This window comes from Penicillium canariense, assembly GCF_028826845.1.
Source record: "Penicillium canariense strain IBT 26290 chromosome Unknown utg000002l_segment0_segment0, whole genome shotgun sequence".
Lineage (NCBI taxonomy): Eukaryota > Fungi > Ascomycota > Eurotiomycetes > Eurotiales > Aspergillaceae > Penicillium > Penicillium canariense.
The window spans coordinates 2,076,006-2,101,565 of record NW_026622729.1 but is presented as its reverse complement, the minus strand read 5'-3'; the positions used below and the strand labels follow the sequence as shown (position 1 = coordinate 2,101,565).

Genomic DNA, 25,560 nt, shown 5'->3' with positions numbered 1-25,560 from the left:
GGTGAATGACATGGGAGACCCAACCTCATGACGTTAGACGCGCCCCTGTGTCCGTTCCGACAAAAGGGTAGCTGGGATTATTGTATGCCCCGTCAATGGAGTCCATGCCATTTCGCCAAGTATCGAAACTAAACGGGTCGAAATAATCTTCAAGCTCGGGGTCCACAGACGGCAGGTCTTGATTCGACACCGTCTCCACAGTTAGGCTGTCGGTCAGGGTTGGATTGTCGGACAGGCTGGCCTGCACGAAAGTTAGAGTCTTGATTGGAGAAGGAGTAGATAAGGCTGGGTAGGAGCAGAGACAAGTTGAGCGGGAGAAGAAATGGGCTGAGCAGGAGCAGAAAGAGGCTCACTGATGCGTCGAATGCATTTTCGGCGTTTCGAGGCACAAGGAGGACATGGGGTACCAGGTGCGCACTTCTTCTTGCTCCGGTAACACCTTATACATGCACCGCCGCTTTCTTTCAAGATTCGAATGCCTTCCTTCTGGCTCTCAAGCTCCTCTTTGGTCCGTACTCGCTTTTCACGGTGCTTCTGTGGATTTGTTGGGTCTTCAATGATGAACGGGAACTGCGCATCTGGAGACGACGACCTCTGCTCGGGAGCTGATCGATCGAGCAACGCAGGGTATCCATTCAAAATGCGGTCGCCAGCACTTGAGGCATAGCCAGTTGCTGCCGAAGGACCTGACCATGAGTGCTGAGAGGTAGCGTGCCAAGCAAATGAATGAGATATCGAGGCTGAAGAACCCTGCGAACAGGGTATGATTGTTGGAGGGGCCCATCTGGTGAAGGAAGCAAAGCCTGGATTTTGAGTAGAACTCAAGCTGTTGTTCGGACCTTGTGGTTGCGGCTGTGGCCCATCATACATCACGAAGTAATCATCGCTGAATACTGCTCCCGGACGGGGATACATGATATTTTGGCGCTCGCGGATGCGGCACACGTGGTTTGTTAAAAAGAATGTGGGAGATGGAGTGAGGAAGAGCAGCCTAAAAACGGCCTCGTAGGTAAATGACCTTGGATTGGAACTGTAATATCGAGAGTGCAGGAACAGCCCTAGTTCTCCGCTTAGGTAACAGAGAGGGGAGTACGTTCCTGGGGCCGCTGCTCGAAAAAGGAAAGCGTCACTCCAGATGAGCTTAGTTTCTTGAGGCAGTGACGGCAGCTTGCTGGGTGTCCATGGGGCGAGAAGAAGAACGGTGACGACATGCCGTTATCTCGAATTGGCAGGAGTGCGGGTTGTGGGATGAGATGTGATGCCACATATCCATTTCCTTCATAATCCTGCGACTGCATTTCCGACCAATTCTGAAACGATAGAACAAGTATTCTTGATTTGACCCCAAAAGTACAAGCACAATATGCGCGTAGTTGAAATGTGTTCACGCCGAAGCTAGACACGTAGATCACTGGGGCCCCGGTCTGGTGCTGTAGATCCGCTGCACAGGCCTGCGTGATGGTTGTGGTGTCGCAGAGACTGGTTGGTGCAGAGAGTGGCTTATATGTGATGATTTCACAATGCTAGATCGGCTTGCAATTCTGGGATGGTGCAGCTAGAAAGATCACGTCCAACTTCATTTTGCACTGAACCAATCAGGATCTCGCTGTGTTCCCAAGTCCAAATCCTCCAGAAACGTGCGTCCCATAAGCGTCTCAGGCAGATAGTCTTGTTGCACTTGACCATGGAGATAGTTCGGATTGTACTTGTACTCCTTGCCATACCCGAGCTCTTTCATCAACTTCGTTGGAGCATTCCGCAGATGAATTGGAATTGGTAACCCCGCGACACCTGGTTCATTCAACGCGGCAAAGGCATTATTTAACCCCCGGTAGGCCCGTGTGCTCTTCTTCGATAGAGCCATTGCCACCGTTGCATGTGCTAGGTTGATCCGTGCCTCTGGCAGACCGACCTTTTCCACGGCGGAGTGAGTGGAGATTGCAAGTGTTAACATGGTGTTATCCGCCAGGCCAATATCCTCGGAGGCGACGACGATCAATCGCCGAGCAATGTATAGAGGGTCTTCGCCAGATTGGATCATACGAGAAAGATAGTAAAGGGCGGCATCCGGGTCACTGCCCCTGATCGACTTGTGGAATGCTGATATCGTGTCATAGTGTTGGTCGCCGGCACGGTCATAGACTAGGGTTTTCGTCAGGGCCTGCTTGATGTCTTCTCTTGTAATGCCCCGTCGTTTGGATAGGTCCATAGCTAGTTCAAGGAGGTTCAGTGAGGTTCGGGCATCGCCGTCAGCGAATCGAGCCAGATATTGAATCAATTCATCATCGACTAATTCAGACGGAGAATAATTTGGGCCTTCAACTCGGAGTGCTCGTTGTAGGATTGATATGATGTCTTCGTCTGTAAGCTTCGCCAAGGTAAATGTCCGACACCGAGAAAGCAGAGCATTCTGGACCTTGAATGACGGATTCTCTGTAGTTGCACCAATAAGAGTAACCTGTCCACTCTCCACCGGTCCTAGAAACACATCCTGTTGCGATTTAGAGAATCTATGGATCTCGTCACAGAAAATGATCGTTTTTCTCCCGGTGAGACCAAGTTCACTGCGGGCTTCAGAGAATATCTTCTTGCACTCTGCGACCCCTGAGCTGGTACTGTTGATCTCCACAAAGCGGCTGCCAACCATTGACGATATCACTCGTGCAATAGTAGTCTTTCCTGTTCCAGCACCTCCCCACAAAATCATGCTCGGGACCCGGTCTTGCTCAATGAGGCCTCGAAGAACGCCAGTCTCGCCGACCAGCTCCTGGCCACACACTTCATCCAGTGTCTTTGGACGCATACGCTCTGCAAGCGGGGCAGCCTTTTGCAATGCGTTCGCCTTTGGCCGCTTGGGCTGCGGTTCCGCCGCCTCCCCATTCGGTTGTGTCACTCCATCGTGTTCACGGGACGGCAGCGTATCATGTACGAAGGATCTCTTGCCGTTGAGCGGCCGCGAGGTTGCGTTAATTGAACGTGAAGGTGATTCTTTGGAAAGACTGGTTTGGCCTTGAACTTTTCTTGCAGATGGCGGTTGGAAGATGCTGGCAATCGGTCCTTTCTGCGATGACGGTTGGTCGCCCGGAGAAGAGGACGGCTCTTCGACGAAGCTCTGGCAACCAGAGTCGATGTGGTCATTGATTTTGAGCTGTGGTACGGATTTTTCACAAATAGGACAGGACACCATGCTGACGAAATGCCCCCAAAAAAGCGTAGTCACCACCAAAGAAGCAGTCATGCAGATGCAGCTGTTTAATTGCGGAGACGCGTCGAGCGCGACCGCTGCTTACTAACCAGCAATCGGAGAGAGCTCCGGGCCCGCGGGGCCTTGCTGCCTTGCAAACTACGTATCGCCGGCTTTGTATAGCGCAATGGGAGGGGGAAATATAGGAAACAAAAATATTGTCCTACTAGAGGCTGGTCACAAATTTCGAAATTAAAGTCATACAACTATGCAGTATCTTAAGTGTTGTGCAACTATGCAACCATTTCTGTTGTACTCGCTCGATGGAGAATGTTGCTCCCACGGTTTCCCGAACTCGGAAACGGCGAAGCACGCCATCCGCGAGCCCTGGATGTTCATTTGACTCCGCACTTCCCCCTCACTGTCCCTCCTCACTTCCTGCCTCATGGTTGTTGGTCGCTCCTCTCTCCTGTCCACGCTCGCCCAATTCAAGCCGTACGCTTCCACACTGCCCGCGGCTCCCATCTCCTCGGCCCTACCCCGCGTTCCTAGTCTCGGCGCAAGAGCAATGTCCGTGACCGCTTCGCGGCCCGACCCTTTTCGGCCAGCAAAGAGAGTTGCTGGTCAGCGACAGGATGTCTGGTACGGCGCATATCTATACCTCGCTATATAGGATGCTAGGAAGGGGCTCTGATTGAGATGTTAGGTCCATTGTCAACGAAGCTGCTGCTGCTTCGCCTGTGCAGCCAATCGTGAACATGGGTCAAGGGTTCTTGTGAGTCGCTGCGGTCTACGAGTAGTTTTTTTGCATCCAATGGGCAACTGCTGACCTTCCTTGTCATTTTCACAGTGGCTATAACCCCCCGAAGTTTGCGATTGATGCTGCGAAGGACGCCCTAGACCGCGTGGAATGCAACCAATACTCCCCAACAAAGGTAGAAGCTACCGAATGAACCAGGCGCGCTTGAAACGTAGCTCATAGTACACAGGGTCGCCCTCGCCTCAGGAAGGCAATTGCGGACGCATACTCGCCCTCCTTCGGCCGAACCTTAAACCCCGACACTGAGGTCTCAATTACCACTGGCGCAAATGAAGGTGAGTGGTCCACAGCGGATGGTCATTGGAGGGAAAGACTGATCGAAGGTATTATGGAAAGGCATGCTTAGTGCCTTCATGGCTTTCATTGAGCCCGGTGATGAAGTCATCATCTTCGAGCCGTTCTTTGACCAGTAAGATTACAATCCCTAGCTGGCTCAATCCGAGGGCCTTCGTGTGCTGACTGCTTGAAATAGGTACATCAGCAACATCGAGATGCCCGGGGGCACCATCCGATATGTGCCCCTGCACCCCCCCAAGGACGGTGCAACCAGAACCTCCCCCGCTTCGGAGTGGACGGTTGATTTCCAAGAGCTTGAGAACACTATTAACTCCAAGACCAGGATGATTGTAAGTGCTTCTGACACAGCTTATCGCAAAGAGCCCACTCCTAACTTGAATTTCCAGGTTTTGAACTCTCCGTAAGCCAGAATTCTAATTCTTTTCCTCTCCCATTTCTCCATACTGAACATTCTTCATAGCCACAACCCCGTTGGCAAGGTCTTCTCCAAGGAGGAGCTGCAGCGGATTGGTGACCTCTGTGTCAAGCACAACCTTATTATCCTGTCCGATGAAGTTTATGACCGCCTTTTCTATGTTCCCTTTACCCGAATTGCCACCTTGTCTCCCGAGCTGTACGAGCGCACCCTCACTGTGGGCTCGGCTGGCAAAGCCTTCTACGCCACCGGCTGGCGTGTGGGCTACCTGATTGGACCTGAGCATTTGATCAAATACGTTGCTGGTGCGCACACGCGCATTTGCTATAGCAGTGTTTCTCCTCTCCAAGAGGCTGCTGCCGTTGCGTTTGAGCAGGCAGACAAGGTTGGCTTCTGGGACGAGAGCCGGAACGAGATGCAGCAGAAGATGAAGCTCTTCTGCGAGATTTTTGACGAGCTTGGTATCCCAGTATGTACAGCCTTTCACACGTCTTTGTGATGGTTTCCTCTCTAACAAGACCACTCAGTACTCTGAGCCTGAGGGTGGATATTTCGTGCTGGCCAACATGGCTTCTGTCAAGCTGCCGGCCGACTATCCCTTCCCGCCGCATGTAGCCAACCGTCCTCGTGACTTCAAGCTTTCTTGGTTCCTTATCCATGAAGTTGGTGTGGCTGCCATTCCTCCTACGGAGTTTTATACCGATGCCAATGCTCATATCGCTGAGAACTATCTCCGCTTTGCCGTATGCAAGAACGATGATGTTTTGGAGACCGCCAAGGAGAGACTGCGGGGCCTGAAGAAGTACATTACGCAGTGAACAGTTCCCCAGCCCTTGTACTCATTTATAGATTCACCGAATACAAAGAGATCGCACAGGCGCTTATGCTAGAGACATTGAGAGTCCTCAGTCAAAACCAACTTGAGACTATTTGCTGTCTACACATGGCAAGTCATTAACCTTAAGTCGATACTTCTCACCTGCGACTACGGGATGTTCGACTCCGGCAGGAGGTGATCGTACATTTTAATAAGGTAAGTTTACGGAGGTTTGAAAACTAAGAATCGAGCGCCTGGGAAGAGAAATTCTATCCTCTGCCATTATTTGAGTATGTTCTAAGCCGCTTACCGCAGCGTAGCGGTGAGAGGACCCCAATATTCATACAAACAACGGGATCCGAGTCCTAGGACTTCCGTACGCAACAGCTGAAACAGCTGCTTGCAGAACAACCTTGGCCCCTCGGCCCCGGACCTGACAAAACATGAAGACAAAAGGTGGGGAGAGGAGCGCGCCCCTTTCCCGCCCACTACATGCAAGATAATCCAAAAGGAGGGCCGCGCGGTGATGGAAATCTGCGTGGTAGGACCGAAGTATTCGCTCGACTCAAACTCCTGTGGCAAGAATCGGAGCCAGGGAGATGATATGATGGCTTGAACCCCTAGGCCGGAGAAAGCCACCACCACACGCTGTCGACCACCTCACCATGTCATCGCCAGTGCTAAGGCACAGCTTGGCACTCTTCTAAACATTCGATCTCCATGGGACCTGTCCCCGCCCCATCCCAGCCCTCGCCACGCCGGAAGAGCCGTCTTTCTTCTTCGAGGACGTCCTCGAATCCCTCTCCACGCGTCCGGGCGTACACGCTGCTGACGGTAGGATGGGTAGTTCGATTCGCTCGAAGAATCCAATGGTTGCATTCTTCGATGTAGACCAAGCGATCGAACGCTGGCGCCCATCCCAGACCCCCCAGGAGGCGTCGTCGCTCGGAGACGCAGGTTGGGTCTCGGCAATGGCGGGGGTCTTGACCGTTCCATTCGGTCTTACATGCATGCCGCTGACCCGCGATGTTCGGTTCGATGATGACACTCAGCTCCAAGGAGAGCTGGTGCCGAACTTGCGCGTCCAGTTGAGGCGTCCACAGGTTCGTCAAGCGCAATTTGTCCCGTAGCAGACGGTACATATACTCAACCAGTGGCTGGACCTCAACAGACTTCAACAAACACACAGCAAGGATCCGTCGGAAATGGTCCTTCTCTTCCGGATCGGCAAAACGCACGGTCCGAAGCACACGAGGCGAGCAACGCACCTCCCAAGCACCCGGCGTGAACCCGGCGGCAATGCTGTCGTCCCAATCGGCGAAGATGAAGTAGTCGCCTTCCTGGCGCGCCGTGCTGAACCACATTGCTTGTCGGTGTCGCTCGGGGCTATCCCAGCCGTTCTTGCATGGAATTGCGGGAGGTCCGACTCGAATGTCCGGGGTCACCGAAGTCTCCACGCTGGGTTCCTTCAGTGGTGACTGTCCACAATACAGCCAGTGGGTGCTGACATCCTCCCGCATGTGTTCCTTGCTGCACCATATGAAATGCGAGAAAGGTCCACAATACGGGCAGATGACAGATTGGCAATCCCCCAGGCAGCACCGCTTCTCACACCCCTCCAGTGCGCACTCGAACAAGTGGTATGTCAAGTCCCAGAAGAACTTGCCGGATTCTGGCTCCAACCTCATGTATGCCACGTTGTCCTCGCACACGCCGGTAGGGCCCGGAGTCATCAAAGTCGGACACGTTGGGTATGCACCTCCGCCGAGTGCCTGGGAGGGAATACCCCTGAAATAGTAAGGACTTGTTGCGGGATCCCCTGGTGTACCCCAGAGCACTGCGGCGGGTGTGGACGCCTGGTGCCTTTGAGAAGGACTTAGTTGATGGGCGCCATGCCTAAATGCCACGGTGGGGGATGGAGCAGAGCCCCCATGGGTATGCCCCGCTGATGCCGCGGTCATGTCACCGGGGGTCATGGCAGGGTGAGCCCCAGAGACAAATTCACTTCCCCGATGATGCCCAACTGGTGCTGCAGTGTTGTGACTGCGCATCATGGTCGGGTGAGCATGAGTCAGTGAGGCACCTCTGCGCGCACGTCCTGTTCGTACCACGACTGGTGATGGAGAGCCGGGCGTCCTGGCAGCTGGTGCAGTCGCGGTAGGCGCCCCTCGTCGGATCTGACGCCCCACTGTTACCTCAGTTCTGGGCGATGAACTGGGCGTCATGGTTGGGGTAGCCGCCGATGAAGATTCATCTCGATATGGGTGGCTTGCCGATACGGAAGCAGTCGACGATAGCTGTACTCCAGCGGAGCCCGGAAGAGCCGCCAGCAGCTGGCGGAGAGTTGGTCGCGGAGTCTCTGAGCCTAAGTCGCTTGACGGGCCCTCTGCAGATGCAGCGGACGGGTAGTTGACATCAAGCGACTGGAATGTCTCTGCAAGCACCGTGATATCGCCGGCTCGTTGGCCCTGGTCCTTCGCGGGGCGGCTGGACGAGGGCTCAACGCGAGGGTGCAGGAGCTGGCCAGTGACGCCAGACACGACCTGCGCGGAAACCTCTTGCTGGCGATTATCCTTTCCCCCGGTTTCATCCCTGCTCTTTGACTTCTTGTTGCGCTTGTTTCGGACTGGCTTCTTCCGCTTGCCAATTGCGGCTTGCGTCTCGGTAGGTACTTGGCCAGTGGCTTCGGAACTGCCACTGGTGGTGGCAAAGCTACCTACCGGACCAGTCTGCCCAGAAGTCGCTACCAGTGGCGGGTGTGTCCCGGAAATCTGACGAGGAGATCCGCGGTCTGGACGCGTCGAAATCTCCTCAGGACGCGGGATGATGCTTCGTGCGGGGGTCGCTGGGAGCTGTTAGGGATTATCAAAGGCAGGAAACTATACAGGCCATCATTGCTTACCTGTACCAGGCGACCGCCACTCACCAGAATCTGCCATAGCGCCATACTTGGTCTTCAGAGCTTTCAGTTCTGCGATGACTATTAGCACGCTATTCAGAAATATGTGAAGGAACCCGTGATGGTAGGTGAACATGTGGTGATGGAGATTACTCGCCTGGTTGACTGGGCTCTGCAGATTTCCCGGAAGATGCTACCTCAGAGTCTCTCGCTTCGACTCTGGTGTCTTCGGCATCTAAATATTCATATTAGCTCGTTTTCCCAAGCCATTCTGAAGGCAGCAGCAAATCTGGGATATATGGAAATTAATAGTCTCTTACCTGGAATGCCCTTCTCGTCAATCTGCCCAGCGGAGCAGCTGCTCAACTCAGGTGAGCTCGACGGCTCCAGGGCCGTCAAAGAATTGTGATGGATGATAAGAGGAGTGTGGAAGTCGAGAGAGGTTGTAGAATGCATAGATGGAGACAGTGGCGATGGAGAGATCGGGGCAGTGAAGAACGAGGAAGTAGGAGATGATGGGGGCTGCAGGATGTTGAAATTCGTCAAGGCAATGCCATCTTGACCAGTCGCACCACTGACTGCATTCCTTGACTGTTCTTTATCTTGTCCCTCCTCTTGCGGTTGTTCATCTGCGTGCGCTGTCGTTGCACTCTCTGCCTGGCGGGCTTTCCGCGTCAGCCTTTGTCGTTGTTTCTTTGCCGCTCTACGCTTTCTCTCCCTCTCCAGCTTCTCCTGGTCCGCTATCAAATCCCCCTTTGTCTGACTCTTCTGCTCGAGAGGCGTGTTTGCGCTCTCCTCTTCTGTATTTTCTCCTCCACTGGGGGTCTTCACCGGGGTGCTTCCAGAGTGGACGATCTTCTCCGGGCTCTGAGTGTTCAGGTCTGTCTGCTCCACGCCTTTCGAGCCGCCTTTACTCAGTTCAAAGGGTGGCCCTCCGTCATTTCCCCCGTCGTCAGCCCTCTTCGTGGCCTGCTGGACCGCGTCTTCGATGAGCCTCTTAAGCTCTCCAGAAATCCCACATGACGAATCCTCGGTGGAATGCTGAGCTGTATCACGCAGAGCTTCAGCAAGGATTGCGTCAATTTCAGTTTGCCGCTCTTGCTTGGTCTTCTGGTAATTCTGGCACAGGTACTGAATACACGTCCAAACTCGGACAGGCAAAGTCATTATTTCCATAAACTTTCGCTATGAAAGGTTAGCTTCAACTCTTCCAAGATGTTAGCGGGCCTTCCACTTACAGGGTGGTCTTGCACTGCAGCACGGTACTCTTCGGCTTTCTCGTCCACCATAAGAATGGCTGACTCGCCATTGTCCGCAATGAACTTGAAAAAGATGTTGGTGGCATTCTCGGACCGCCGCAGCCAGCTTACCCTGCAGCCATAGGAGTTCACGTAAGGGCTCCACTGGCGGTACTTCTGGCGAGATTTCTTCACACCCAATAGGAACTTCTCAATCACCTCCTTCCCAATGTGCGTGGCGTTGATGCCAAAGGGGTATGTCCCATCTATTAGATGTCTGATCCTGTGGAGGAGCTCAACGCGGCCTCCTGCATAATCAGCCGATAGTTTGAAGTGGAAGTGCAATGTATCGGTTGACCAGTCAAGATTGTCCTCAAATTCCACCTTAGATGTTGGTGGACCAATTCTCAAAACCAGGGTTGGAGATGTTTCCCGCCACTGGAGGACCTGCAGATCCAATGGGTTCTCCGCGGACTCACAGTCGACCTTATCATCTCCAGCAAAATAATGGAGCCCTTTGTTAGAGTCCAGGATCAGCGCATACTGGCTTACCAGCTGACTCGCCCCATCTTCCACTCGACTCTCTTGGCCTCCCATAGTTGGCAGGGTTGGGAGGTACTTGACCTGCGCCAGAAATCATATTAGCTTGCGGTACCCTCATCCCGGTTTATCAAAACGAATAGCAATTTCTACTCCGCTGGAGTGTTTTTCCGTGCGCTTTTATTCCGGTACTTACTTAAATTATCTATTGCTCGTGACTAGCCACTGAGTTAACCGGGAGGAATCACTGCAGAAGTCGCGGCACAGCCAGAAGGCTGGTGATGTTAGCGAGGGGCACTTTGTTCGATATTGTAATGCCAATCAGAGTAATTGGCCAGATGCTAATTCCTCGCCGGGATTTTCTGTTCTTGGTGGCTGGTGAGCCTCGAGACCAAACAAGTGGAGACAACACCAGAGTATCAAAAGACTCCCGAAACTAAAAATGTGACCTTGCGAGCCCTTCGCTATCAGATATCCTTGCACTCACGGGATTGTGAATATTCAGCTGTCTGATTGCGGTCTATTCAGCGGCCTGATGGCCCTTCTTGGTTCAGCAGAGACGGGTACAGCAGGTTGGCCTGCGATAGATTCAGATAAACTGGAAATCGTCTTTTAATAATCACAACTCACGAAACTGGAGATGCTCTCAACAGGGTAGTGGGCTGTGGGTGCTCTGGAAGCACGAGCACCGCAGGTATCAAACCAAGCTGCTATAAGGATGTATCAGCTTCAACTCCTTTCCTTTGAGACACCTTCAATACGCTGATACTCAAAAAGGTTGTTTGCACCTACTGCACTGGTACACCGGGAGGATCCAGGAGCGACGCTCAAAATCAACTTTGTCGCGACTTGGGGAGATGTTCCGTCAGCATGGTAACCCTGGTTATCTGAATCTTTTGTCTTCCTTTAGCTTACCAGAGGTATGTTTGCAAGGGTATTGTGAACCGCGGGGCTCAGTGGGGTGTTGACTGGGTGGAAGACGCGTTGTGTTCAAGCAAAGAAAGGTGGCAGAAGATGGCGGGAAATGACGGCAAGGTGCGGACAAAGACCAGAATGGTCCCGTGAAGTTCATGGAGCAAGACGATGCGAACTGAGATATCAGAATGCTTCTCATAACATCGATGAAGAACGGTGGTGGGCTGATGGAGACTGGAGGGTGCGAGATCAAGGGATCAGGGGTGGTGCGGGACGACAAGGGAAATTGCGAGAAGAAACCATGAGGCCGAATACAGAAGTCGAAGTCTAGGTCAAAACAAGGTTGAAGCTGGTGCCTTCAGGGTAGTGACGGCTGATACTGAAGCTTCCACCCCACAGCAAGGCGGTAACAACAGGGCAAGATTGACGACGCTTAGCCAGGTATGCATTACTTCGAGTGAATGTTATCTCTAACTATGAATGGGAATTATCACGGCGATGAATCATCGACGACTACGTGGCAAATGACGAGTCGTATGAAAATGATCGGGGCGTTGCAGCTATATAGTTTATATTTTATACGTGTCCAGTGTGCAGACCTATCCGTCCGATCGGCCACTCGACGACAAAGCATGAGGAAAGCGACGGGACGCACTAGGGATTCTCATCGAGCTGCTTTCAAAGCTTCACGGCCTTGACGTGATAACCATGGACATAACGACTAGAGGTTGAGACCTAAAGAAATGCAAATCATTTGAGGAACTGATCACGCTATGAGGTCTAGAATCCGCCTGTCAAGTTACCCTTATCCTACGTATGTTGGGCCATGCCATGAGTTGACACAGGCTAACGTCAATGGACACAACAGTCCAGATGAGACATGAGTATCACATCTCAGTCTCTCGTCAACCTTGAACTATGACTTGGGATCTAAAATTGCCGCCAAGGTCCACGGTTGTCATTGAAACCACAATTCAAAAGCTATTGCCGTTGCGGCCTAGTCACTGACCACAGACTCGTCATATATACCGAATGTCAAGACAAAATAGGGCCAAATCTTAGGCAAAATAACCACTAGACTAAAAATGCACTAAAAGCAACATTCTTAGTCTATACTGTCATTTATTGCTCTGACACCTTTGTATTTCCATAGCTATACAGGACAGTCCTGTTACTATTAAAACAATTCACCGTCCAGCCTGCCTCATGCAAAGACTTAGATAATACTGTCAAGTTCATCGATATCGCTATCGGATGGAGCGTCCATGCTGTGTCCCTCTTGTCGGCACTCAAGGCTTTCGGTGTCTGTAATACTGCTCAGTCAGGACTGCTTCCCGGCCATGAGACAGAAAAGGCAACGGGATGCCGGTGTGGAGAATGACTCACAATGCGTTGACTTGTCTTCTGCAGGGACAACCGCGGGATATTCCCACTGTACAGCCTTGGAATCCTCCTTTATATAATAGACACGCTGAAAGTGACTATCCAATTTTTGTTTCCATCCTGGAGGGAGCGATGGGGGAGGATTGGCAGGACGAAGAGGGAAAACTGACGGCATGGTATCGCAAAGATGACCAGGTGCCACCCGGCGTGTATCGTTCGAGTGCAGGCAGGAAGAGATTGGAGCTGAGCACTCATTCACATGAGGCGGGAGTATATTCCAAGGCAACGCTCTTCGGGATATGACGTTTTATTCTTACTGTAAGCCAAAGCACCACTACACGAGTCCGACACCGGTAAGAGCCCTAGAACCAGTCTAAGTGGCTGCGGCTTTTAGGTATCATCTGTCCTATCCATCCTCCGAGAAATGTGGAAACGATGCCGAGCGAGGGAATCCTTCATTTCCTCCTTTCCGACTAGACTGCGCCCCACAATATGACCGAAATTATTGCCAAGCTACTGCCAAGCTACTCTCAAGCTCCCGGCGGAGGACTGTCCCCAGGACTGGGCAGCGCTGAATGAGATTTAACTCATTTCCCCTGCCACCCCTCGTCTAACCGTCACCACCAACCGGAAATGGCTTCGGAAAACAAAAACAACATGCCCCGTCCGTGGGGCGTTGACAATTCCGGAGATAATCCAGCAGCCATCCGAGGCGAAAGAGTCCCGGCTGTCATGGGAGCTTTGGCCCGCCTGTGTGTGGTACGAGGGATCCGGCACCATGAAGGCTTCGCCCAAGAGTTGTACGGCAACCTGGAGTTCCCGGAGATTAGGCGGGCGCTCAATGCGCGGGCCATCATGAGCAACCGGATACCGGAGATGAACGGGCCAGGAGACTTTCCATACTGCTTCTGGCACCCCGAGGTGCCTGGCGAGCAAACTCTGCGGCGCCTCCTTGAGAAATACCCCGATAACAAATTGCTACGGTACCAAGTCGGTCGCGCATGCGCTGCAGGGGGTCATACAACCTTGTATCATGAACTAGGTCTTCTTCCAGATGTCGCCATCGCCGAGGAAGCACGCGATAACGCTACGTCCGGGGGGGCTATTTTCGAGGCCATCGTCCGTGAACCGATCCGATATGCCTATATGGATGACTACCTACGTTGTTTACGGGAAGCCCCGATCCCTGGTGCGTATCTCAACGGGGACGCATGCGTCCGCTCGATGCTAGATAAGACGCTGTTTGTGGGAGGGCCGATTTACAATCCTCACGAGCAGCCTATCTTCGATATTACCGAGGATTGGTGTATGGATGTTGAGGGAGTCAGGCCTGGTGCACGGCCTGTTGACCCCGAAACCGTACGGCTCTTGTATAATCCTCTCCCGCGCGACTTGCCTACGGTGGATAAGGATCTCCTGATTCTGATGGCCGCATGGTCGGGCAACATCGACCGCTATACACGCCTTCGACGCCCGAAACTGCTTTCGTATGAACTCCCCTATGTGATTAGAGGGATCTATCATTACCCGCTCTTTAGCAAGTGGTGGTCGATGCAGATGCAGCCCGATAACGGTCCCGTTGCTATCCACTAAGCAATCAACGCCCGCAGCGTCATGAATAATGACCTGACCTGGCTGCACGATACGACCCTAGACTGTCATTTGCCCGTCTTGGTTTGGCATCCACAGCACGCGGAGAAAGAAACGTACGCGGAACTCGCACGTCGCCGGCCCTCAATGAAGCCACAGATTGCACGTGCTTGTATGCATGCAGACTACCAGGTTCTGTTCGATGAGCTGAATCCCACCCCCGATGTATGGCTATGGCTCGAAGCAGAACGCTGCGAGAATACCTGTTATCTTGGAAGAATCGAGCATGCGGCATCTGAATTGGGAATTGACTTAGATGCACTCTGTGTCACACCCACCCCGCACCCGGATGTCACAGAGAAGGAGTGTTGGCCCATGCGCATCCTACAACAAGAGATGAGACCGCAGGACGGATCACAGTCTCATACACTGTAGCGGGTGATAACACTCGATCACACCGGGCTTGGAGCGGAAAACGCAGGGGCCATTGCATCGATTATGGGCAATGTTCTACTTTACGCATGCGTGGCTGATCCGTCCGCGATACCACACCCTCCCCACGACTCACTAGATCTGTGTGAATTATATCGAGGTGCCCGGCATGTTGAATCAGAGGAAGATCGAAAGCTGGTTGAACTGGAACCAAACCCCAGCCGGCCTCGCGGAGGGTATCGAGGAAGGGGAAGAGGAAGACCTGCGCCAAAGTCTTACTAATACCCTAGATCATTCCATCCATATCCACTTACCCTTTTATCCTATCGATTGATTTTTCCTTTCTCCTTGCTATACAGCGTAAAATAGCACGGTAGATAATTTAAGCATAAAGAGACGACCAAGTTTGTAGGTCGCTGTTGCTGCGACGCATTTAGGGTAGACACGCGCACGTGAGCTCTGGCGGCGATCTTAACCCCGTCACATACCGCCTTCTGAATATGTACTGGCGATGTTCCTGCCTGAGGCGCTAACAACAGCACCTGCCGTCTGCAGCTACTGTTGGAGGTTTTGTAGGGAGTAGCTACTACCCTCTATATCTGTTTAGTTTCAAAGTGCTTATGGGTGTTGAAATTTATGATGATGTTCTGGGGAAGCATCGAAAATTCTTTACTCAGAAAAAGTCCAGAGGCCCACGTTCATTGTTTGGATCTCGGGTTATGCGGGACCGCACCGAGACACCACATTAAGCGACACAGGAACAAAGAGGGCCTTTCGGGAGCGACTCCCAAACAAAGACTTGCTAGCAAGGCTGGGCAAACAATGTCAGAAACACTAGCGCATTCTGTGAAGACTCTCGCGTTCGAGTTGCACATCCTGATCGTCAGGCGATTGGCTCACGGTCAGCGGGCGCTAAGCGCCCACTGGCTTGACTGGGGCTATATTTGACTGCTCCCGCGCTGTTCGCAACCATACGAGCCACTTACGCGCTTTGCTGCAGCATGAAACAACCCACAGCTACGATCACTTGTCGGCAGGCTTTATTTTTATGCCTTCTTTGTTTTGACATGGACCCTGGCTCACTCTGAGTGGCTGTTTCAACGTCACCGGGGTCGCTAACTGCTTCAGGCGGGGCTCTTTATAAAAAGATCAGGCTTCTTGTAGGCGTGGTTGGCGCTACAATGCCGGACTTGAGCATTCAGGCGTCTGCCTGGGAGTATATTTGATCTTCCATTCATCACTTTTTCGGTGGTTACCTTGACTCTTATTGTTCGCCTGCTAGGCTACCTCCCTCTGTTGACATCCGCGCACTGCCTACTGCCCCCTCTATACACCATGGTCCTGTAATAGACCCTACACGCGCGCTCTCTTGCTATATCTACATCTGCCAAATACCCCCTTCCTCTCCTACGTTATCCTACACGGTGGGATTGACACTAATCGCCGGTTCCTGTTTCTCGCTGGACGTTGAAACTTTCCCCATTCCGCAACTACACAATGATCTTCTCACGGTCCGGGCGACCGGCATTTCCTTTGCTCCCGCCATACGGAGCTCAGGATCCTTCCAACGGGCGAATTATCCCATTGCATCCGGACGGCCTCACACCGTACCTTGGCCTGCGTGCTCGGCTATCACAAGTATGGATCAATCGCTGGACAGTTCTGTTGATTCTGGTGCTTGTCAGAGTCCTGATTGCCATTGGAGATGTTCGGAGCGACATGGCTACTGCAAAGCGTGAGGCACTTTCTGCCTGTACCTCCGTGGAGTCCATGGGCAGTGCCATGGCTTCGATGCCGCACTATCTGTCCTCGGGAGTCAATGAGCTCGCAGCGTCGGGTATTGAGAATGCCGTCCGCGGGTTGAAGTCTATGCTTCTGCTTACTATCACGGGTGTGGAGGAAATCATTCTCTTTATCATCAAGATCATGTATCAGACTTATCTCTGTCTCATCACGATGGCTGTGCGAGGCAGCGTCCATGTTGCTACAGCGCTGATCGAGGACGTGGCCGGCTTCTTGAACAGCACCATCAAGTCAGCTGCCAAGGACATTCAGAACACTGTGAGCACATTTGAGCATGCACTTAATGATTTTGCCGATCTCGTCAACACAGCGGCTAGCGGTCTAGGCGCTTCTCTCCCAACCCTGAGCCTGAACGATTCGCTCAGCGCACTGGACGATATCTCACTCCCGTCCTCAATCAACACAACCCTTGACAAGCTGAACGATAATCTCCCGTCATTTACCGAAGTTCAGAATTTTACCGAGAACATTATCAGATTGCCGTTTGAGGAAGTCAAGAAACTGGTGAACAACTCGCTGGGAACTTACACGTTCGACCGCTCTGCTTTGCCTGTTCCAGCAAAGACGCAGCTGACATTCTGCAACGACAATGACGGCATCAACAGCTTCTTCAAAGGAGTGACCGACATCGCTGTGACGGCACGGAAGATCTTTATCGTAGTCATCTTGGTTGCAGCTGTCCTGGCCTGTATTCCTGTCGCTTGGCAAGAGATCCGACGATGGCGCCAAATGAAGGAACGCGCCCAGCTGGTGCGTAAGGAGGCCCACGACCCGATGGACGTCGTCTATATTGTCTCTCGGCCATACACCGCAGCGGCGGGAATCAAGGCCGCAAGCCGCTTTAGCAACAGCCGTCGACAGATCCTAGTACGTTGGGCAATTGCGTATGCAACTTCCTTCCCGGCACTCTTTGTTCTCGCCATTGCCATCGCGGCCCTCCTCTCCTGCCTATGCCAGTACATTCTACTCAAGAGCATCGAGAAGGCTGTTCCGGAGCTGAGCACTGAGGTTGGGGCTTACGCCGACAAAGTAGTTGGCTCATTACAAAACGCCTCCGCGCAATGGGCAACCGACGCGAACAAAGTGATCTTCGATATGGACGCTGATCTCAACAAGAACATCTTCGGCTGGGTGAACACTAGCACGCGCGCTGTTAATGACACACTCAACACGTTCGTCGACAAAACAGAAGGCGTCTTGAATGAAACTTTCGGCGGCACTATTCTCTACAAGCCCATTCAGGAGCTCTTTGATTGTCTTGTCGGCCTGAAGATTGACAGCGTACAAAAAGGGCTCACATGGGTCTCAGACAACGCCCACATTGAATTCCCTACCCTGCCAAACGACACCTTCTCCCGGGGTGCACAAGATAGTATCTCAAACGATACTAACCCTTCCGATAGCTTTCTCGCTGATGCAGGCGACAGCACATCCAACAAGATCACGGAGGTGGTCCAACAAGTCATCAACAAGCTCAAAGATGGCCTGCGCACAGAGACCCTCATCGCAATAGCTATCCTCTTGCTGTGGGTTCTTATCGCCTTGGTTGGTATCGCCCGTGCTATGGTTCTCTGGTGGGGCCATGACCGAAATCGGGGCGATGGGGGTGGCCATGTCATGGACCCTGTGTCGAACAATCCCGGGCCCGCGCCGGACTCGAGAGAGTTCTCGGATGTGCCCCTGACTGTTTTGCCAAAGAATGAGCTTGGGTCCATCCAGGCTGTACCGCAGTATGAGACACCTATGGCGAGCTCCGCACAGGCGAGGACTGAGCCATCATTCAGCGACGAAAAGCTTGGCTTTGCGGGCCAGAGGAACTATGAGGCTGCCCTGCAGGTTGATACAGCGCCAGCAATGAGGAAAAGTAATTATGTGGAGTATGATGTGAAGAGAGTTTGAAGCATTAAGCTGGCGCCTGGCTTTCTTTTGTTCATCTGTATTATCTGGTGCATGTCAAGGTGCTAGCGGCTTGGATCTACGAAAGTTTACTTCTAGGAATAAATCAACTGCATTTCTTGAAAACCTACACTCACCAAAAGCCAGAACAAGCCGTACATGCTCTATACGATAACAGAAAGCCACAGCACGAGACTTCCTTGTAGTATAAAACTCAATGAGTGCGGATGATTCATACAATCTGATCAAAGAAAGCCCTAATGAGGTGGTTGTCGTACATGCCGTGAGTCGTATATAACATAACCCTTCCACTAAATAGCAACAAAGAAGCTCTTCTCGCCTTCCTTGGGATGAACCCGCGCCCGCTCAACGATCGGATCAGCGCAGCTGATGCGGATACGCTCAGGTGTAGCAGGGCTGACCAAGCTCAGCACCTCCTCAACACCCCACTGTTTCCGTGCAGCCTTCAGTGCATCACGGATAGCGAAAAACACAGCGCTACCCATGAACAGGGGCGGCTCACCGACACCGCGGGAACGCTGGATAGTTCGCAAATTCTCCCACTCGACGTCCTTGAGCAGACTAACATTGAAGACCTGAGGGATATCGCGGAAGCCGGGAATCTTGTAGTTACCAGGCCCACGGGTGAAGATCTGGCCCGAGGCGCGGTGCCACAGACTCTCTTCAGTGGTGAAGAGGCCCTGGCCCTGGACGTAGGCACCTTCGATCTGACCATAGTCAATGGAAGGGTTGATTGTACGGCCAACGTCCATCTTGATATCAGTGCGAAGAGGAGTCCAGTCACCCGTCAAGGTGTCGATCTGGACCTCAGAAGCGGTGACACCCTGCGTGAAGTAGAAGAACATTTGACCCGAATTCTCACCCCACACGTAGCCGATATCGGGAGTGCGGTAGTAACCCTGCGCCGATAGGTTGACACGAGCGAAGTACGCCGTGTGCGCAAGCTCCTTCATAGTCGCGTTGGGCATCTTCTCACGGAATGGACGGAGTCGCTCGTTGAGCTGCTCGCAGGCATTGAAAATGGCGTAGCCATTCAGATCAGAACTGGCCGACGCTGCCGTCGAGGAAGTATTTGCCACGGTGTTGGTGGCGGTCTCGGCAATGAAAACGTTCTCTTGCGGCACCTGAAGAGCCTCGGCGGCGATCATGATCATCTTTGTATGGAGACCTTGGCCCATTTCAACACCGCCGTGCGCGACGAGGACACTACCATCGTGATAGATGTGCACTAATGCACCGGCCTGATTCAGGAACAGAGCCGTGAAAGAGATACCGAACTTTGTTGGCACGATAGCCAAACCGCGCTTGGACCATTTATGCTCCTTGTTATACAGCTCAACAGCCTTGCGGCGTTCCGCATAATTGCTCTCCTCCATGACCTGATTGTACATCAGCGGCACATACCAATCCTTGAGTTCCTGGTTGAAATGTGTGGTTTCGCCAGGCTTGTACATGTTAATGGCCCGCATATGTTCAGGCGAGATGTTGAGATGATCCGCAACCTCGGAGATATAGCACTCGGCGAAGAACAGACCCTGCGGTCCACCAAAGCCGCGGAATGCAGTGTTGGATACAGTGTTTGTCTTGCAAATCCGGCCACGCACATGGATATTAGGGATCTTATAGACACCATCAATGTGAGACAAGCTTCGCTCGACCACTGCGCCAGACAAGTCTTGGGTATGGCCACCGTTGGCAAAGACATCGGCATCGAGAGCAAGGATTTTCCCTTCCTTGGTAACGCCAACTTTCCACCGGCACATAAACGGGTGGCGCTGACCAGATGTCAGGATATCCTCGTCGCGATTGAGCATGCATCGAACTGGTCGGTTGAGCTTCTTCGCAGCAGTCGCGCAGATTCCAGCCAGCTGGATTGAGCGCGTTTCCTTGCCACCGAAGCCACCACCAAGTCTCTTGACACGAGAGACAACCTTGTTCGCGGCAACCCCACATACTTGCGCAATGTAGGTTTGGCTGAACAATTTGTTAGCGAAATTCGAAAGATGCCAAATAATTTCGAATAGAACTTACGTTTCGGTCGGGTTTTGCGTGCCACTCCAGATCTCCATCTCCCCGTCTTCAGGCTTAGGAATGGCAACACAGGCTTGAGTCTCCAGGTAAAAGTGTTCTTGGCCACCCATGCGAGAAACACCGGTGAAGATGTGGTCAGCCTGCTTGAAGCCCGCATCAACGTCGCCATTCTTGATGAAGCGATAGTGACCGAAATAGGACTCTGCCTCAATGGCCTCTTCCATGCTCAAAATGACAGGTAGGTCCTCATATTCAACCTTGACAGCTCTCATGCCTTCCTCGGCAATCTTGGCACTTTGCGCTACAATGACGCCAATGGGCTGGCCAGCGGTGTTCACCTCGTCCACGGCGAAAAAAAGCTCATCGGAGACGGGTGCTCCCCACCGGTTGGCCTCCGGGTTAGGTAGATCTTTGTGGTCCACGTAATCAACAACTCCAGGTATTTCCAGTGCTGCCGAGGCATCAACACTCAGAATCTTAGCATGCGCCTTGGTTGAAAGAACCATGCAAGCAAACAGCTCATTCTGTTGCACGGGAATATCATCAGTATACTGAGCCTGGCCAGTGGCTTGTTTGAGGGCGGCAACATGTGGGGTAGCCTTGCCCAGAATCTTCTGCTGATAAGCAACAGAGGCCTCGTGGTCCTTCGCTCCGGATGAGATGGATCGTTCAATCTCATCGACAACATCTGGATCTAGGTCTGCTGCCTTGACCTCGATTCCTGAGAGAGCATCGTGATAAAATCGGTAGAAGAAGCCCATTGCCAAAGACTTTCGATAAGTTGCCATGCCACCGGGAACACCAAACGGCAGGCTGAAGTCCTTCTCCAATGCAGCCATCACTCCCTCCAGCGTGTCGGGGTTGGTGAACTTTTTGCCGATCAGAAAGTCCTGGGCGTTCTTCGCAGAAACGGTCATAGGCGCCATACCACCAAATACGAGGTTGCAGCTGGTAACGTCGTTGGTGTCGGACAGCGACACGCGAAGCGCAGCGTTGACAATGGCAATATCATCATCCTTCCGCTTAGCCTGCTTATAAGCGCGCATATGCTCGCCCTTCTCCTGTGCAACGGGGATCCGGAGGCTGGCAATGATTGCATCTGGGGCCAATGCTGTTTTGCGGTATCCCTGGAAGAATTCGGTCATGGGGATCTCCTTATCTCCTTCCAGAGACTTGGCGATGAGGATGGTGTTTGTCGCCACAAAGACCGGGTTCAGGTCGGAAATTGGAGAGGCGGTAGCTAGGTTACCAGCAGGCGACGCGACATTTCGGATCTGTCGTCCAGCAAAGTAAAGAAGCTGTTTCTTGATTGCCTTGAAGGGCTGGCTGCGAGTTGGTCCATAGCGCTCTACTGCTTGGTCGCAGATATGCTCCAAATCTGTCAATGATACGTTGGCGCCAATCTCCAGGTAGTCATCATGGAAACTGAATTGCCGCAGCTCAGGGATATCGCCCACGTAGACGGAGGCGGAATAGCGCATTGCCTTAAATTTGATCTCGATTTGAGTCTCCGTGCTTCCGCCGATTAGCTTCGCCTCGGGGTGGATATGCTTGATCTGCAGCAGTTGTTCCACAGTCACAGGCCGGTACCACTTCTTCCTCTTGTTGCCAAAAACCAGAGGCTGGAATTCATGTTTTCTTAGGGCGGCGGGGAAAATTAGCTCTGTGTCGGGGCTGTACTTCTTGAATTCAGGCGCTGGAAATTTGGGCTCTACAGCCTCATTCTCCTCGGTGGTTGGAGAGGACTCCTTGCAACAGCCACCACCACCGTTCTTTTCCATGCAGCAGCCAGATCCACCCTTGGCTTTAGACATGCCACAGTTATTGCGGGAGTTAAAGCTCTGGGCGGCATCGAGAATGGGTCGGTATCCCGTACAGCGACACAGGTTGCCATCGAACGCCTCCTCTATCGCGTGTTCCGAAGGAGTCGATTCGTTGCGTAATAATGCATATAGACTCTATTTTAGAAGATTAGCTCCCAGTCAATTTTTCTGGTCCTCCGGAGATCCACCATCAGTTCCGAGGACGCACCATAACAATTCCAGGCGTGCAGAATCCACATTGACTGCCGTTGCCCACCGCGATCCGCTGCTGGACCGCGTGCGGTTTCTTCACATCGCCAATTCCTTCCACTGTGATGACATGTTTCCCATCGATCGAAGCGAGGGGGGCAATGCAAGCGTTGACGGAGGCATGGTAGACTTTCTTCGTGGTTTGATTGAGGTGTGAAACCACCTACATATTTGTGCGAGCGTCAGTGGAATGCTATCTATGCCCGTTCAGGCCATCTCTGCGAGGAAACCCACCACTGTGCAAGCGCCACAGCCTCCTTCAGCACACCCAAGCTTGGTTCCCGTCAACCCAACACCTCTCAAGTATTCTAACAGTGTCACTTCCGGGTTGACAGTGTCCACGGCGACTTTCGTGCCGTTGAGATAGAAGCGAATAGTATCGTCCCACTTCTCGGTGAGTTGAGCGAGCGAAGTCACCTTCTCGATCTCCTTGTCGAGCTCGCTTACCGAGTCTGAGTCGGTACTGCTAGCGGACGCCATTGTAGTGTGTGTAGTGTAGGAGGAGCGGCAAGGCGCGCTAGGTGGACGGCGTTCACGAGCAACTCTCAATGTTCATGCTGGGCAAAGGGCTATTAGTATATTTCGGGGAGATCGCAAAGACCTTCCTAATGCTATCACGAGACACACACTTCAACGGAGGTCACCAGAGTGCGATTCAGGCCCGAGGTGAAGAGGGGAAAGTCCAGCAGAGATGAGATCAGATCGCGGGCGACTACGGACGAGATAGACCAACCCGCCCGCAACCCCACCCCACTCCACCGTGGAACCGCAGCATTATCCTGCGGGGATCGCCACACCCCGGGCGGATGCCTATCAGAGTCCGCGGCATTACTAACAGGCGGCCCCAGGGCTGGACACCAGCGCGTTACACAGTTTCATAGCATGTAAGGAGTAGTGAAGGCAGCATTCATTCTATCAAATCCTGAATTACGCCGGAAATGCTGGGGTAACAAAAAAAATACATATACCAGAAGAAGTCAAGAAGGGGAAATAGCAAGGAACAGCTCTCGCGCTTATGCCGAGGAGCCAGCAAAAGCTTTCTCCTCCTCCTCCCACTGCTTGCGCTCGACGACACTTCGGGCCCTATCACATTCACTTCATTAGCAAAGACTGATAGACTACCTACTCCCGCGTAGAGAGTAGAGAAATGACTGGATAGAAACTCACCGATAAGCTTTCACGAATCGCCACACCTCAGCATCCGCCAGGTTCCAGGCTTCAGCAACATCCTTGATGTTGATCTGGTTGGTGTCTTTGCTCTTGATGATCTCGCGAGCCTTTTGGATCAGCTCGTACTCCTTGCCCACGCCCTGCTGGCTGGGGTTCTTGTTCTGGACGCTCTCCTTATCACCTGCGGTATTCGGATCGATGGCGCCACTGCGTGGGATTTTGAATCCGAATTGCCACTCGAATTCATCCAAAAGATCTCCCGGAAGACTTTGGCCGGCCTCTGCGGGGAGGGACTCGACAGTCATCCACAACGAGTTGGCAACGGCCTGCTCACCGGCAACGACCTGCTTAAACACTGCACCCCGGGATGATGCGCCAAGGTCCTCCCCAAGGTGATCCTTTGTCACGTCGGCAAGCCATGGATCACGCTCAGTCTCACGGCGGATTTGGCGCGTAGTCACCTCATCGGAGCTCCTTTGCAAGCTGACAAGAGTATATGGATGAGGCAGAGTCCCGATAGTGAATAGGAATGAAGTGTTTTTGAAGCTGGAGGGTTGACTAATCCGCATGGGGGACTTTGCAGAGCCACAGGGACGGCATTCGGGAATGTTGGGCGGGCAGGAGTTCGGCACTGGAGATTCCGGGCACTGGATGAGGGCTTTAGCCAAGCGCAGTGCAGGCTCCACCAGAGCCGTAGTATACTGAGGGAAGGGCTTCAGGACTGCCAGGCCCGCCGGGAAAGCGTTCTGAAAAGTGTTGTGAAGGTGTGCATTGATCAGCTCCACCAGCTGTAGTCGACCAGCCGCGGGGTTTTGGCTGATCTTTTCGTGCACAGCCGGGTAGTGTGAGTTAATGTTGGAAGACCTATAGTACGCCAGGGCAGTCGGCTGCTCCACCTTGAACAATTCAGGATCAACCAGGTCCGAGAATGAGGTAGATTTGTCGTCCAGCTTATCGACGGCACTTTGAATTGCCTTGTCAATGACTTGCTTTTCTGCCGAATAGAGCCCGCCCTTGAAATTGTCAAAACGTGTAATGAACTCGGGTGTCATGCCCCGCCGGAGAGCCGTCAGGAGATAGTCGTCGTATCGCGCCATAGGAAAGCACTCAAAGTCAGCCAGTAGACCGGTTCCCATGTGGCCCCAGGCCAACCAACGGAACACCTCGTTTTCCAGATCAGGGCCGAGGTTCAACTTCTGCACCACCTCATACTGTGGGTTCTTCATAGCATCTCCTGGAGTGAGGATCACTGGCCGGAACCCCTGCGCGAACCAAGCTCGTCGCCAGGTGAACAGGAGTTGGTCATCGGAAGTGTGGTCATCCTTCAAGTCCTTGCCATGGTGCTTCTTGGGATTGTATTCGGGATTATAATAGGTGTAGATTCGACGGCGTTCCTGCAGCGGAGGAAGGACGGAGCGGCTCTCATCCAGGGTAATGGCCGACGAGAACGGGTTCTTCCATTCCCATGTGGTAAACCACTTCGACTCGCCGCTCGTGCTGTTTGATTGCTCGACTGGAGGCTCGTGCGATGGAGGACGGAAGGACGGCAGGTGGAAATTGCTCAGCGATGGGAGTTTCGGTAAAGGCACATGATATTTAGCTGGCTCTGATCCCTCCTCTCCTTCCACTGTTGGCTCAGGGATGGGAGAGGACGAAAAGATAAACAGGAGGAGCGCAACAAAGACAATGATAGCCAACAGCCCCGTGCTTCGATGGGGAATCATCTTCACACCGCACAAAAAGGGCCGATTGAAGTGTGAACACGGGACGGAGACGGCGCAAGCTCGGCCGCGATGCAGTTCTCCTGGGGATGTCGCCTAGAGTACACCGGATTCGGCGATTCGGTCCAGCTACAGTCTTGGTGGGAGGTGAGGCAGGGTTCGAAGAGCCGGGGATTAGTCCATCGGAAGAGACAATGCGACGAAATTGCAGCCACGCCGATGCCTCCAATGATGTCAGACAAAATGTACAACTCGCTTCTGAAGAAGCACGGCTGGCGCTGAGGCACTCAGGAGCTTCGTGGACGGCCTGGGGCAT

At 52.8% G+C, this 25,560-nt stretch overlaps 10 protein-coding genes across 10 annotated transcripts; 4 read left to right on the top strand and 6 right to left on the bottom strand.

Moving 5' to 3' along the window:
• Nucleotides 1-25: 25 nt before the first annotated feature.
• N7482_003965 (uncharacterized protein) lies at nucleotides 26-915 on the bottom strand (the record flags this gene model as incomplete). Its single annotated transcript, XM_056686090.1, has 2 exons — nucleotides 26-241; nucleotides 304-915. The coding sequence occupies 2 exons, from the start codon at nucleotides 913-915 to the stop codon at nucleotides 26-28; spliced, it is 828 nt and encodes a 275-aa protein (XP_056544832.1).
• A 661-nt stretch (nucleotides 916-1,576) lies between these two features.
• N7482_003964 (ssDNA-dependent ATPase MGS1) lies at nucleotides 1,577-3,187 on the bottom strand (the record flags this gene model as incomplete). Its single annotated transcript, XM_056686089.1, has 1 exon — nucleotides 1,577-3,187. The coding sequence occupies one exon, from the start codon at nucleotides 3,185-3,187 to the stop codon at nucleotides 1,577-1,579; it is 1,611 nt and encodes a 536-aa protein (XP_056544831.1).
• Nucleotides 3,188-3,629: 442 nt separating this feature from the next.
• N7482_003963 (kynurenine--oxoglutarate transaminase) lies at nucleotides 3,630-5,534 on the top strand (the record flags this gene model as incomplete). The annotated part of the gene is made up of 9 exons (XM_056686088.1): nucleotides 3,630-3,826; nucleotides 3,891-3,959; nucleotides 4,035-4,119; nucleotides 4,174-4,279; nucleotides 4,341-4,413; nucleotides 4,477-4,630; nucleotides 4,688-4,701; nucleotides 4,762-5,185; nucleotides 5,244-5,534. 9 exons carry the CDS (start codon nucleotides 3,630-3,632, stop codon nucleotides 5,532-5,534), a joined length of 1,413 nt encoding a protein of 470 aa, XP_056544830.1.
• A 679-nt stretch (nucleotides 5,535-6,213) lies between these two features.
• Nucleotides 6,214-8,568, bottom strand: N7482_003962 (uncharacterized protein; the record flags this gene model as incomplete). Its single annotated transcript, XM_056686087.1, has 2 exons — nucleotides 6,214-8,378; nucleotides 8,460-8,568. The coding sequence occupies 2 exons, from the start codon at nucleotides 8,566-8,568 to the stop codon at nucleotides 6,214-6,216; spliced, it is 2,274 nt and encodes a 757-aa protein (XP_056544829.1).
• A 107-nt stretch (nucleotides 8,569-8,675) lies between these two features.
• N7482_003961 (uncharacterized protein) lies at nucleotides 8,676-10,267 on the bottom strand (the record flags this gene model as incomplete). The annotated part of the gene is made up of 2 exons (XM_056686086.1): nucleotides 8,676-9,617; nucleotides 9,671-10,267. The coding sequence occupies 2 exons, from the start codon at nucleotides 10,265-10,267 to the stop codon at nucleotides 8,676-8,678; spliced, it is 1,539 nt and encodes a 512-aa protein (XP_056544828.1).
• Nucleotides 10,268-13,141: 2,874 nt separating this feature from the next.
• N7482_003960 (uncharacterized protein) lies at nucleotides 13,142-14,101 on the top strand (the record flags this gene model as incomplete). The annotated part of the gene is made up of 1 exon (XM_056686085.1): nucleotides 13,142-14,101. The coding sequence occupies one exon, from the start codon at nucleotides 13,142-13,144 to the stop codon at nucleotides 14,099-14,101; it is 960 nt and encodes a 319-aa protein (XP_056544827.1).
• Nucleotides 14,102-14,122: 21 nt separating this feature from the next.
• N7482_003959 (uncharacterized protein) lies at nucleotides 14,123-14,533 on the top strand (the record flags this gene model as incomplete). The annotated part of the gene is made up of 1 exon (XM_056686084.1): nucleotides 14,123-14,533. The coding sequence occupies one exon, from the start codon at nucleotides 14,123-14,125 to the stop codon at nucleotides 14,531-14,533; it is 411 nt and encodes a 136-aa protein (XP_056544826.1).
• A 1,494-nt stretch (nucleotides 14,534-16,027) lies between these two features.
• prm1 (pheromone-regulated protein PRM1) lies at nucleotides 16,028-18,232 on the top strand (the record flags this gene model as incomplete). Its single annotated transcript, XM_056686083.1, has 1 exon — nucleotides 16,028-18,232. The coding sequence occupies one exon, from the start codon at nucleotides 16,028-16,030 to the stop codon at nucleotides 18,230-18,232; it is 2,205 nt and encodes a 734-aa protein (XP_056544825.1).
• Nucleotides 18,233-18,540: 308 nt separating this feature from the next.
• Nucleotides 18,541-22,833, bottom strand: N7482_003957 (putative xanthine dehydrogenase HxA; the record flags this gene model as incomplete). Its single annotated transcript, XM_056686082.1, has 4 exons — nucleotides 18,541-20,224; nucleotides 20,282-22,239; nucleotides 22,313-22,516; nucleotides 22,588-22,833. 4 exons carry the CDS (start codon nucleotides 22,831-22,833, stop codon nucleotides 18,541-18,543), a joined length of 4,092 nt encoding a protein of 1,363 aa, XP_056544824.1.
• A 533-nt stretch (nucleotides 22,834-23,366) lies between these two features.
• Nucleotides 23,367-25,247, bottom strand: N7482_003956 (uncharacterized protein; the record flags this gene model as incomplete). Its single annotated transcript, XM_056686081.1, has 2 exons — nucleotides 23,367-23,436; nucleotides 23,521-25,247. 2 exons carry the CDS (start codon nucleotides 25,245-25,247, stop codon nucleotides 23,367-23,369), a joined length of 1,797 nt encoding a protein of 598 aa, XP_056544823.1.
• Between the last annotated feature and the right edge of the window lie 313 nt (nucleotides 25,248-25,560).